This window comes from Thermobia domestica, chromosome 7, assembly GCF_964235325.1.
Source record: "Thermobia domestica chromosome 7, izTheDome1.hap1.1, whole genome shotgun sequence".
Lineage (NCBI taxonomy): Eukaryota > Metazoa > Arthropoda > Insecta > Zygentoma > Lepismatidae > Thermobia > Thermobia domestica.
This window is the reverse complement of record NC_137460.1, coordinates 185,183,252-185,197,958: the sequence shown is the minus strand read 5'-3', so window position 1 is coordinate 185,197,958 and position 14,707 is coordinate 185,183,252. Positions and strand designations below refer to the sequence as shown.

Sequence of the window (14,707 nt, the reverse complement as noted above, 5' to 3'; positions counted from 1 at the left end):
TCACTATGGAAGAAGAGAGTTTCATAGTACTAAGGGGGCTGTATCGAAAAATTGAGAGATGGCATGTAGAATAAAGAGTGCCGGGAATTAACTATTGTTTGTTTATTTGCTTGAGTTTAGCGTTCCACGGTCATGCTTTAATGGGCAAGGGAGATGTGGATAATAATTATAGTGGAATCCGAACCACTTTTATCGTTCAACAGTAATCCACCGGGAATTGGACCCGGTACCACAGAAGGCAGGCGTGCTAGCCACTAGACCAGATGGGTGGAGTTGGTATTGTTTATAGCGGGCCATATTCTTTGTGAAGTTTTCCTAGGTAATGGATTTCTTTTTGAAAATCGGTTTAAAACAGGGGCGTCATTTAGGGAAGGCAGGGAGGGGCATTTGCCCCCCGTGAGTTTGAGATGTATATAGATTTTATCATTAGAATAGTAGTATATCAGTGAAAAAAGCGAAATTTTACTTATATCAAGAGGTCTTGCCCCCCCCCCCAAAGCAAAATCTGAAATGACGCTCCTGGTTTAAACTATTAAAAACACTATGATAAAATGTAAAATATAGGCTACTACTAGGGGAAGGGCGCCAAAAAGTCACTTTGCCCGTGTGAAAATTTGGCCTGCTCCGCCCCTGCGTACTTTCTGTATATTATTTGGCCTTGCAGCTTGTGCGGTCCCCACGCCACATTGTTGCGGGGGCGCTATTTACGCCTACCCTTCGAATGTAATTCAATAACTGTTTAAGAAATTCTACCATCAGCGTGAAAACGGGAATATATTTTTCTAATAGTCCCATAGAACTTTCACTCAGAATGCCAGATGCAATTTTTCAGAGTGGGCTCTGGCTAAGTAGAAGGAAGATCTGTTTCCTAAGTAAGTTCCTTTCAGAAAGTTTGCTATTTCTTTAACAGTGATATAAATAAACATATTCATCGTTATTAGCTCGACACCAAACCATCCTGGACAAATCCCTCTAGAACAATGATCGGCAAAAGTTATTCTGCCTAATTTTATAAGCGACTCAAGGGTGAAACACTTGTTAACGAAAGCAATGTTGTGTATATACTGCCTTGTTTCTGACAAAATATGAAGTCTTTTGTAATCTTTAGACACTTTTCCTATTCTTTTTGTCACCCTTGGTTGTGTAGGGAAGCCTCGAACAAATAAAGAAGAGGTAATATTACAGTTAAGGGGCGCTATAAATATATTAGGTATTTCTTTTGTTACCTAACCATAACGGCCTAGGGTCTTCTTCAGTAGAATAAAAAATGCTACGTGATATTACATTCACGAAGGAGGAAAGGATGCTCTAAATATATTTATTATTCATTTTGTCTGCCCTGCTTCTCAGAAATTATATACCTTCTGTTGGAGAGTGCTGAAAAGAGAGGAGGGGAAATAAAACGTCGTGCCCAATCATACATTTTAAATTTTGTAACGTGGTTGATCAAATTATTACTAAAGAAAGCACTTTAAACTAAGATGTCTTACAACATTATGTAAGGGTGGCATATTCAGGAATAATAATAATAATAATAATAATAATAATAATAATAATAATAATAATAATAATAATAATAATAATAATAATAATAATAATATATATGAATGTCTTTGGAGAGCCGAAATTATGTGACACGAATCATTATAGGTAGAGCTTTAAGATGAGTGGTGATAGGGGAGGAAAAACAGGATTTTTCTCTCTGTGAATCTCTAACGTTAAGATTATGTGCTGAAGGTAAGAAGCATCATCATTCTCCAATAGGTTGCTTTTACGTAGAATATCTATTACTTGAGCTCTCCTCCTTCGGGCAACTTTGCTTATGTAGTAAATTCAAAACAATTTCAATTTAAGACAAATATTTATAGAGAAAATTAAACATTTAATAGAGAAATCTGTTATCAAAATATCCAAACACGTAGATAGAAGACTATGTACTGAGAAACATTGTGAAACTATAAAATTCTCCAAATTAGAATTAACATTTACTGGAAAACATTCGTTATACATCAGTGAGCACAGGGGAAATAATTACGAATCTGTTTACAAACAAAAATTAGAGACACTAATGCAAATGCGACGATATTTTCTCTCTTTTCTTTTCTTTTCTTTTTTTTCTTTTTTTGGTATCGTCATGAGTTTTACACATATGTTACAATTTGATTCTTTCCCAAATAAAAAATAAATAAAATAACCTTAGTGATAAAAATGACAACAGTACTCCCACGGGATTCGAACCGTCTACCTTCGGTATACAAACTCGTTGCTTTATCTAACTGAGCTATTCGCTCTCTTGCGTAAGCTGAACCTGTTCTACAGTAAAGACGATTTTTCATTACGATTGGGCTAACAATTCGTCTTTTTCCATAGGTAATTTCCACTATTTGCACTATCTATACGTTAATACTTAGCATAGATTCATATATTTGGAGTTCGCTGATAATGCATATAATAAGACATATTAGAAATATTTCGTTAAAATTTTCGTTTGTAGATCTAATCCACGCTTCTCTCGATGACATAGATGTCGCTGCTTCGTGTTGAACTGCAGAATTCCCTCGCGTTCTTGAAAATTTCCCACTTTAGCAGAGTTGGTGATTCTCGAGATTTCTGTCGATTTAATGTTTTTTGCTTCTAATTTCTTTATTTTAAGCTAATATCTAACACAAATATTAAAAACGGGTTTGTTATTAACCTGTCCTGCTGGGGAAACCTTCCGAAATTTCGAACATATAAAGAAAACGGAGATATTTTTAAAAAACTTCAAAATAAAGAGACGCGTCATTTATTTTGCTCATGGTAGTACCTTTGATCTTTGATGCAAGGGGTTCTGTGGTTTGATTCCCGGTGAGTGAGCATCGAACGCACTACAGTGGTTCAGATCCAACTTTAAACTCTAGTCCTCGTTCTGTAAAGCATCGCTTTTGGCAAACGACGTAAATACATATTAATCAATCAACCAACTGAAAAGTCTCAGTTTCAGAGAGCTTTCCGGTAAGGAGCGCTGAAGATTCTATATTTCTCTTTATTCAAGGTAAAGGTACTTGAAGTTTCAGGACCCGAATTCCATTCCCATATCCTTTTTCTAGGACACAATTTTAAAATATACGTTTTTAGTTCAAAGAGTGAGCCGTCTTACCCTCCTTCTTACAGCTGTTCGTCCAACGAATGAATCATATTCTTGCTCCTTTGGGGCTTATGGTGACCGCCCCAAGGAACTAGGGAGAAACGTATTCACAATTCAAATATGTCTGTATTAAGTACTATTAAGTACCACACATTTTGATTAGACTCTGCTATGCTTGTCACACATATTGGATCGGTCGGGAAAAAGACCATGTTAGTATTTCCCAATGATAAATGCTGAAAGTTCAAAAAACCCTTTGGAGGGGGCGGTCGCCCCCTCCGCCCTCCCCGTGGATCTGTCAGTGGGTCTCAGATATACACAACTTGAGAAATAAGAACCACTCTAACCCACCACTCACCGTAACCCACTCTAGCCCAAGATCCACCATGGCCCACCGTGATCTACTTGTGAGATAGTAAATTTGTCGCAAAAATTCGGACCACTACCCCCTTAGGATATCTATTATAATTAAAGCAATATGATGACATACATTGGAAGTGGGTCTAACTATAGAACCAAAAGTAATTTCATTTGATTTTGACATTTGGTTGCGATTATCACGCACAGATAACTACATTTATTTTTTTATACCTAGGTTTAATAATTTATATATTAAAAGTGATTAAAATAAGTTCCAGTAGTCAGCTCCTCAAAAAATGCACAGGCTGTGCCTCAAAAGCACAGTACCATAGTAAGTTCTGTTGCTATTATTACAATTACAAATATCAACATCTAAAAGTACCTGAAGTTCTTTTTTCACTTCACTTCTATTTATTACCTCATTTCAGGTAATGAATAGAAACAAATGAAAAAGGAAGAAAAATTGAGGGCTTGAAAGTAAAACGTAGACAAATTCACCAGAGATAAGAAAATGCTATTTATAATGTATTGAGCACAGAAGGTCAATGTGTCAGAGTGGGTCGTTGGGGGACGATGGGTTTCAGTGTGTCAGGTGGGTTGTGGGTCGCAGTGGGTCACATCATGTCGACGTACAGCTCACTGACCCACTTGACTCACGACCCACTCCATCTTTGATCCCATCATTTGCCTGGTGTGAATGAGAAAAAAACCCAGAAAGTACTTCACTCATGATGGTTGGCCTGAAAAAGTAGTTACACTTTTTCGACCGTGTGTCTCCACTGGAAATTTAACCCGTGGCAATGTTTAAGTTTTGAGTGAATTGGAAAAGAAAGCTTAGCACTCCAGTGCAATGCAATGGTATGCCCCTTACCAACCACAGGTACATTTCCTATCTTCAACAGCTATTCTGTAATCCGATTCTAACCTATTCCACCTAAGAACTCAATTTCGATGTAAGACACTTTCTATTATCTTCCCCCGAACCATTTATATATTAAAATACTATATTGCAAAATGCAAATTGATGCATTTTATAACACAGTTTGCTGTTCAGGAAACTACAAATAGGCTATGAGTATGTGCTTGAAGGATTCAAGGATATTTTAGAGGAAAATATTTTTAAGTTACATATTTTTGTGTGCTTAATCTATTCATATGATCTATAAATTATGCATTCTCATGCGTAAGCCGCGACACATTGCCGGGTCGGCTATGCTAGTCTGGGAGAGTCTCAGTATTCCCCATCGAGTTGAAAATTTTCTGCAGCTGCAGTAGGATGTTTTCTCTTACAGTATTGGAAGTAGAAGGAAGTTTGTTCATATATAGGTATTTTGCTTCTAATTTCATTATTTACACTAAAATTTAACAAATAAAGTTGAAAATATAATTATCAGCAATCCTTTCTACAGTTTGGGGCTGCACGCCTACATGGTAAAAGTATATATATTCAGTGAAATGCAACAGGAAATTTTCAATAAGTATGTTGTAAAGACTGAATTGAAATGAAAACATGTTATTTTTTTTCTATTAGGAAAATAGCACCTTCAGAACAGTTCCATATTCAATTTTCACTTTCATATGGCCATCTCTCTCAAATATGTCTAATTACTAAGTGCTACTCTACGCATTTTTACATTTAATTTAATAAAACTTAAATGACTTATACATCACGAAAGGAATTATGGAATTTAAAATGTTGAATACAGGGGGACACACTGAAAATATGAGATAGGAATGGAATGCTGCGTTTGAATGTTTGTGAACCTCTCTCTAGGTTCAATTCTAAAACGTAGATTTAATATTTGTGTGAGCTTTTGACGGGAAAAAAATTATGCATGGATCTCTATCCTGACAAATAAATTGACGCAGCAACACGATTTATCATTAACTTTGAAAAATGCAAACGGCTGATGAGTATCAGGAAGTTAGTGATGTGAGTATTCAGTACAGTGAGACCATGGTATCAGGACGTGTCTTACTAGGAGGTGAGGAGCAGGCGGAATTCACCTGATGTCAAATTATTAGGCATTGGGAGTGTGGTAGATGTTAAGAGTACCATTCGTGGATCCGTCCTTGTGTAACGAGTATCGTCAGCAACTGTTGGGCCTAAGGTCCGAATGAAACAGGACGGAAAGACATGCATAGACTAATCATCGGGCCAAATGCATACTTGAAACGTGAGATCACCCGGTGCAAGGACCTATTCACCCAAATCTGTCAGTACCATCGCAGCCGATGTTAAGAGACTAACACTAAACATTTAGCGCTATTTTTGCTAGTGTGGGAATGTTACCAAAAAGAAACCTCTGGTTCCAAAATCACAAATGAAAAGAAAGGGGAAATAAAGCACTGCCAAGTATTACAATTCACAACTCTTTCTTCAAACCATGTTGCCAGAGCCGTAGCTATGGGGGGAGACGAGCGGGGCGGTAGCCCCGGGCGCTGATAGCAAGGGGGCGCCGAACGAGCAAGAAGAAAGAAACAGTGTTGGAAAAGAGCAAACGACGCGGCACCCCGTATGAGTATTGGCGCCCTACTAAATCAATATTTTTGTCGGTTTGCAAAGAAATACATTTGTTAAAAATTTTCTTGCTCCCTCCGCTCGCAATTCACACGCTTCAATAAGTCACAACCGTATTTTTTTTTTTTACTTATTACTTTGATTTTTAATGACAAAATGATATACAAAGTGCCGAGTAATGACTTACAGTATACGCAGGAGCGATTTCAAAATCGGAAAAGGTCAAAGTCTGAAATACGTGCTCGGCGTCGTGATGGTGATGAGTTTGCTTAATTAATCATGCTTTTCTATGCACTCGGACTAATCACGATGCTAAGAATGAAGGTATGAAAATGAGAGGAGTGAGGAGACACGCGCAAGCTGCTTTTTGCGCGGGAATATTAAAAATGAACGTAAACAAGGGTAATAATAACATTTTATAACTTGTAGCATAGGGGCTTAAGGGGTCAGAACTTAACCCAACGAATTTCGTCTTTTTCAAAGGCTGATAACTACGAGTGATTTTTCTTTATTCCATTGACATATAAAATGCTTCCAATTTGAAGGAATTTGTTGGCATCATTCCTCCATCAACTACTTGTATCGCTAGGATATTTTTTCTGTCCATATGTATCTAGTTGTGTTTTGTTTTATCAATCTATAATACATACAAACAAGATATTTGTATGTATTATAGATATGTATAATTCGTATGTGTGTGAACGTGAGTTAGTGTACTGTTAATATGTTAATTAATAATAAGTAATCTTAAATTCAGAACCTTCATTCATTAAGGAATTAAGTAATTACTATAATTTCAAACTATATTATGGATTTTACAAACATTAAACATATTCACCTCCTCGAAATCCACAAACACTCCCTTTGAATTTCCATTATACTTCACAAATTTTTTTTTTTTTTATCGTAAAACAACTAACTAAATCTATGCGCTATGGACCCAGAAGTTCAATGCCACGATCATAAAGCCTCTACAATGACTTATATCCTTTTCCAACTGTATCCAGTTTCTACTTTGTATTACAGTGAAACCTCTACTAACGGACACCTCTATAAAGCGGGCACCTCCTGTAACGGACATATTTTGTAATCCCCAAACATTGTAATAGGGAAAAACATATTCGCAAACCTCTCCAAAGCGGACACTCTCTAGTACGGACACGGACAGTATTTTCTGTCTTTTATAGGTATTATTTACCTCCGTATTACGGACACTTCCTCTAGAAGCAAGTTGAAAGTGTACTAAAAATACATTTTTAGTAATTCATACATGTGCCACCAAGGAAGCATTGAGATAACATTTTGCCCCTTCAATTGTCTGCTCAACAACCCAGACGAAGCGTCTCTGTTTAACAACACTCTTATGTCCTTTGCTTGCATCCCACTTCCACTCAAGCTGTTTTAGACAAAAAAGTGATTCACAGTTGCCCACTGTTTGGGATGAGACGTTATGCTAGTGTCCCGCTGGAATCTCTAACCAACCAGAAGAAAAGTTTAGTGCTTTTTGCCCGCAGGTATGCATATTGTCTCAAAAAGGGCACTTCTGGACTGCAATTAACCCACAAATTAAAGCGACATACTGAAAACGTAGGAAGTAGTGATAAGTGTAAAGTGCAGAGAACTATGACATCTTATTTCCATGTTGTGCCTCGAACATAGAGTATTGCATGGCGGAGAATAATGCAAGTACAGTAACATTTCTGTAATATTCGTAAATACATGATTCATGCAAAAATATTTTTTCTAATTGCATATTCGGGGCCGCGGTGGCTCAGTGGTAGAGCGTTCACCTCTGGTGCTTGGGGTCTCGGGTTCGATCCCAGCCCCCGCCAAGTGAACTTTGTGGTGGACAAACACCGTGTGCGTGGGTTTCCTCGGGGTTCTCCCGTTTCCTCCCACTTTCTTCATTCCACCATTTCATTCATCACTCATCATCACCGTCTCCTTTAGCCTAACCGGCATAACCGTGGGACGTAAAACTCAAAGATTTCATTTCATTTCTAATTGCATATTACCTTGTTTACTAATTGACGTATGAAAATATTGAAACCTCTGTAAGGCGGACACCTCTCTATAGCGGACAATTGTTTATTCCCCACGGCTGTCCGCTTTAGAGAGGTTTCACTGTACTATTTTTGCAAGATCAATCTTAATATTGTGCTCCCATATGGGCCTAGGCTTACTGATGGATATTTTTCTATTGGATTTCCAGTCAAAACTTTGAAAGAGTTACTACTTTCTTCCATTCTGGCTACATGACCTGCCCACCTCAGCCTCCTAGATTTGATGACTCTAACAATGTTTGGTAAAGGGTATAAATTATACAATTCCTCGTTATGAAGTTTCCGCCATTCCCCATTCCCGTTCCTTTTGGGTTCGAATATTCGACTCAGGATGTTATTCTCAAATACTTTCAGTCTGCGTTCTTCCCTTAAAGTATGTGACCATGTTTCGCAACCATACAGAACAACAGACACGATTATCTTTTTATATATTTTAAGCTTCAAATTCTTCGACGTAATTCGCGACGACAAAAGATTTTGAACTGAATAATAACACAAATTCCCTGCTTTCAGTTGACATTTCATTTCTTCGTGGATATGATTTTGATTCTAGATACTTAAAAGTATCCACTTTATCGAAAGTATTATTTGATATTTTGATGCGTTCATAGCTTACAGTATTACGATCCCAGCGAACTTCCATGTATTTAGTTTATTTTGCATTTACTTCTAAACCTGCAAGCGTTTAATAAGGCCTCTGCATTTCTTTGAATTATTGTTCTCCTGTCATCTTCTATCAGATTCACATCATCAGCATACGCCATAACGTGGTGAATACCATTTAGCTCTAGGCTCTGGTTACTATGTTTAATTTTCCTTATAGCATACTCCATAATAAAGTTGAATAATAATGTCAACAACACCTCGTTTAATACCATTCTCGAGGTGGAAGCTCGAGGACAAGAATTTTCCTACTCGAACTTTACTTTGGGATTCATTTAAACCTATCTTAATTATTCTAACTAGCTTTTCCGATATTCCAAATTCTGCTAAAATGTTGTAAATCTTCTTTCGTAAAAGATTTGTAAGCTTTTTAAAAATCAATAAATAATTGATGTACCGGGGTATTGCATTCCCATTTCCTTTAGAGTATTTTTCGAATGGTAAATATTTGATCGATAGTTCATCGACTTTGTGTAAATCCGCACTGATAGTCTCCAATAATTTCATCTGCGTATGGGATCAGTCTTGCTAATAGACTGTTTGAGAGGATTTTATAGGATGTTGACAGAAGAGAAATGCCTCGATAATTATTACAATCTGTTTTGTCGCCTTTCTTGTGAATTGAAACAAAGGTTCATTGTTTCCACTCTTGTGAGAATTCCTCCCTTTCCTGATAAGGAGAGTGAGTTTATATATCTTGTTCCATAATTTTTGGCGTCCAGCTAAAATTAACTCAGCTGGAATTTCGTCTATACCAGGAGATTTGTGTTTCTTTAATTTCTTTATAGCGATGGTTCTACTGTATGCATTTCCCTTTTCCCACGAACATTAGTTTTTGGCTGCGTGTTAAGCAAATCGTCAAAGAAATCTTTCTATCTATTCAAAATGCCATCTGTATCAGTTAGAATGTTCCGTCATCTCTCTTTAAATTATGTGCGCGAGGTTGATACCCTTTCTTAAATTCAGTGATGCCCTTAGTGATGATATATGTCTCAATCTTTTTACTATTATCTTACAGTTCATTAATTTTAGCCTTCAAAAAATCGCGTTTCTTTGTTCTATTTTGGATTTTTTTAATCTGATGTCAACGAAATTTTGTGTAGTTATATCCTTCGAATTTTGTACCCAAAGCAGTTTCGCCTATTTTCCCTTCTCCGCTAGTGTAATACATTCCTGGGTCGAACCATGGTTTGTTCCTACGTATTTCAGCGTTCCGCATTTTTTTCTCTTGCTGAAATTTTACTCCTATCCCTAATTTGAACTAAAGTATCCTCAACACTAGTGCTCTTAAAACCTTCTAAAACCGAGAATCTATTCGATACTTCAATCTGGTGTTCCTCTCTAGCCGGTTCTCCTCTAATTTCTTTAAACTAAGTTAAACATCTTCGTTTTTAGATGTAGAATATTTCCTTTATTTAACGTTAATCTCTCCCTTATTATCGCTGCTATCAGATAATGATCAGTGTCACAGTCAGGTCCTCTAAAAGATCGAACATCAATTACGCTAGACTGTCTTTTTCTATCTACTAAAACGTGGTCAATTTGATTGTATGTTCTTCCTTCTAGCGAGGTGGGAATTTTGTACTCTTCACAACAAGGTTTTTGATATTGCTAAGGTCACGATTGTAACGCCGTTGTCATTACTTTCGTTATGCAGACATTTTTTTAAATTTTCACATTGAAATCTCCTAATAGAATTTTCGAGTTGAACAAATACCCGTTCTATTGCTTCTTCGTAAACACTTTCTTTTATATCGTCATCCTTATCCTTTGTTTGGGCATGAACATTTAAAACAATAATATCACACCACCGACCCTTAAGAGTAACAAAAGAAAATCTATCATTAACAAATTCAACCCGTTTAATTGCTGGTATTAAACGAATCGAAATTAAAATGCTATTTGTGTGGTCATATACAGAATAAAATTACAAACATTTAAAATTATTACTAGAAATTAATGCTGTCACCTATTTCGAACATTTTAAAAACACATAGTTTTTAATGTATTGACATTCCATTTCATACCGATAGTATGAAACGCTGAAATAGCTGTAAATTTTCATAACTGTTCTCCGAGTGGATTTGTCTACAACCAAAGGTAGTTTTGTGAAGTTTTAGTCCAAAAAAGCATCTTGAAAACAGTTCTTACACTGAGAAAAAAAGGACTAGGATTTCCGCGTGGATCATCGTATTTACGCGGGTGCGCTCCTTAAGTAATGTAATTTCACGTATAAAAGTACAGCAGGTGGGAACACCATGCCAAGTCTGGAGTTCGGCGTCGAACTAGACTCGCTGTGATTGGATAATTTTATTCACATGATTGATTTCGTGTTAAAAACTATTACTCTCGTAAGGTAGGGAGTCACAGATTTAGAAAGAACCGAGAGGGGACACTCGTAGGAAGGTAGTAACAACATTATATACCTAAGTTACCACCGTCGGAATGGGTATGGCTTTAATTCTAGATTTGAAATGGTGGCCCCACAATACAAAATTTTAGCTGGACGGTGGTGTAAATCGTACTACTGATGAAACAACATTACTTAATGTGGTGACGCGCGTAACCTGGTAAAAACAGCATTTACATGACGACTGGATTTTGCATTTTTCTCCGTGTATTTGTAAAAGAATACATAATGATCGTTTTTGGATGTTGCAAAAGTCTATCCAAGCAGCTTGATAAAAATTCAGCATAACATAACAAAACCTGCTTCTCTTATTTTTTTTTAAAGGAGGCAAAAGTTTGGTATGGTAAATGTAGGGCGGCGCCGAAATCTCTAGCTACGGCTCTGCATGTTGCACTTTCTAATGAAAGCCTATTTTAAGAATTGTCAGACAGCCATCTACTGTAGGTATGGAAGCAATCGACACACCACTATTCATCGCAATTCCATTATATCGTATGGTGGAAGAGGGTAGCATAAGTATCATGATGTATGGTGTAATTTTGAAAGAAAATCAGTTATCTCATTTTTCGAGAAGAGTACATCAATGCTGCGAAATACATAGACGTACTCCCGTCTTTGAAACAAAATGTCAAGGGATGCCATGCAGTTCATGGGTGTCATAAGGCAAAGCTGACCACGCGGTGAAAGAGATGAAATGAGGTTCAATCTCTGTCGTGGTTATTAAAAATGTTGTGCATTATACAATTAAAATTGCACAAAAGACCACACGAACCAGCAAATTATCACAGCTACTAGATGCACTCTGTGGCTACCGTGACATCTAAGGCTGAATCTTTTCGTGATGCCAAAGATGACACTTTAACAAGTACATACTCCATCATGAAGAATATCACCTTCAATATGGTATGTATTTAAGACCTCCAGGTAATATCTGTAATAATTTCATTACAAAAAAGACCTTTTCTCGTGTGTAGATTTGAAACCATTATAATATTGTTCTTCAGAGTCTCAATGTTCTCCGTCGAGTAGTAAAATTTTCTGCAGCTGCAGTCAGCGGCGTAGCGTAAGGGAACGCCGGTATGCCCGGCATGCCCTATTAATAAGAAAAAATACGTATTTCATTGTATATAAATTGTTTGCTTGTAATTATCACAATTAGGCCTATTTCCACTGCAATCTTCTGGATGTGCTCTCTCGCCTTACTTTGATAAGCGGAACCTACGCATGCGCGTCACTCAGATGCACTTGTCGTATGCTATGTTCCTTGGGTATCCAGGCCTACTGCAAGAAACGGGGTTTTTGTCTGCTTTCTGTGGAGTGCGCATACGCAACTACTTGCTTTCTTAACTCCCTTCACCCCTTGCAACTCTATATTTTGCTTTAGATATACGCTGGCATATCTTGAAGTATTTCCAACTCTATCTATAATATTTTGAACTAAGCTATAGTTTCTGTACAGAACGTACGAGCGCTAACGTCAAGGAAAGACAACAAAACAGAAATGGCTAGTTCAATGCCTTTTTGAAGCATGTCGGTTATGTAAATAATAGCATAAAAACTAGTTATACTTTAATCGTAATTAAATGCATCGTAATTGTAATTGTAATTAAAGGCAAACTATTAATCTTCATCATAAACATATAGTATGTCCAGTGGCGTGGACAGAAATTCTTTGAGGGAGCTCACACACACAAGCATAAATATAAAGCATTCTGTAGAATCACGGTCACCGATCTGGTAGACCAAGAGAGCCAGCATTCTCGCCCCTCGCAAAGATTGCTTGGGCCTTTCAGTCATTAGCACATATCCCGAGGAGATGAGGGGGACATGTCCCCTCCACCCGATTTGAAATTGTGATGATTTGTATCCGAATGCCACAAAGGAAAGTGGGATGAAATTGTTTCCCTTGACTTGTTTCATTTTAAAAAAAGAATCGTGTTTTTTAATATTTCGTTATCATTTATTATTGTTAGTCTATTTTCAACTATTTGTTTAATTCCTGTAACGATTCCTATAATGCTATTGTGATCATCATACTTTTGCTCAAATAAGAGTATTGTTGCGCCATACATAGTTGAGTTTCTTTCATAGGGAAGTCATTATTTATATTATTACAAAACAAGTGTCCTAAAATTTTAATGTGGATCATTGTGGATGCGTAAATAGAAACATATCAATTATAAATATGCATGTATTCAGATTTCAGAATGTGTTCACGACACTTGATACGTATCACAATTTTATCTACATCACCTTGTATATAATATACAACAGGTTCACCTCAGAAATCAGATTCATCTACCGTAATATGAGTTTCATCACCCCTCCCCCCAGAGTAAGCCTTAAATATGCCGTCCTCCAATTGTTGAAGACAACTCTGATCCTCCACAGCATTGTTTTTCAACTTCATAAATATTTTGAACATCGCTTTAAAAAATGGGAACGGTCTTATCCGTTCCCCGAACGTTGAAGACAGATTTGCGCCCCTGCCTTCAGTATCTGGATATCTGACAACGAAATACATACTCAGAAACAGGTCCCCAGAGCTGGTTTAAGTGTTTTCTATTTACATCTTCAAATGATATACGTATACACTCAGGCCCATATTCACGAATGGGCGTCTGAGTTTCGGACTCAAGATGACAAATTTCTAGGGGTGACTTTTTAAAGAACGAAATTAAAGTATGGTATGCGGAGAAAGAAGTTGCCCACGAGAAATAAATAAAAGGAATTATACTGGAAACAATGTTCATACAACAGCGGGGCCGAGTTTTCTTGTCACACGGTAGTGGTAAGAAGAAGCTGAGACAATTGCTTATTGGCTTCTGACGTAATCCACGCATTTGCTTCTGTATGCCCCACTAGGCCACCAATTAGGGGGCTTTCCCTAAATTTTTTACAACCCTATATTTCCCATCGGTATAGCTATGTATTGCTGATTTTAGTGGTATTGTATCGCACAAGTGACTAATTTTGGCATCCCCATTTTGGAATACCACGCTACGCTACTGGCTGCAGTAGGATATTTGTTCTTACATCATTGGAAGTAGAAGAAAGTTTGTTTATATATACAGTAGGTATTTTGCTTCTAATTTAATTATTTTATACTAAAATTGAATAAATATAGTTGAAAATATAATTATCAACAACCCTCTCTACAGTTAACTCCTAAAAAAAATCTATTATATGAAGAGGTAGAACGTAGAAGGCCTTTTCAACAATACGTTCTTGCACGATTTTATTTATTTTTTCATTCTGTACATGGAAGTACATTGCTTTGCTCTATTACAAGAAGTGATATTTTAAGTGTAATTTTCGAACTTGTACTTGAAAGTTCAATTTTTGACTTGCAGGTGGAGATGTGCTGAATGGAGGAGATTCAGGTCGACACATTCATATTTATGGAAGATATTTTCCAGATGAAAACTTTGAATTAAAACATTGTACAGCTGGTATTTTAAGCATGGCAAGTTCAGGTAGTATTTGATATTTCTTAACACTATTGTATGGCGCTTAATAATTTAAAATTTTATAACACAATTTTCGATTTTTGGTTTCTGTAC

General features: G+C 36.8%; 1 protein-coding gene across 1 annotated transcript in view; it reads left to right on the top strand.

The window, feature by feature from the left end:
- The window catches only part of LOC145690606 (peptidyl-prolyl cis-trans isomerase B-like), a 123,928-nt gene that overhangs the window by 68,945 nt on the left and 40,276 nt on the right, over positions 1 to 14,707 (top strand). Inside the window, exon 3 of the mRNA XM_081765663.1 lies at positions 14,498 to 14,620. Coding sequence (XP_081621789.1) covers positions 14,498 to 14,620 — 123 coding nt within the window. The remainder of the gene's footprint in view (positions 1 to 14,497; positions 14,621 to 14,707) is intronic.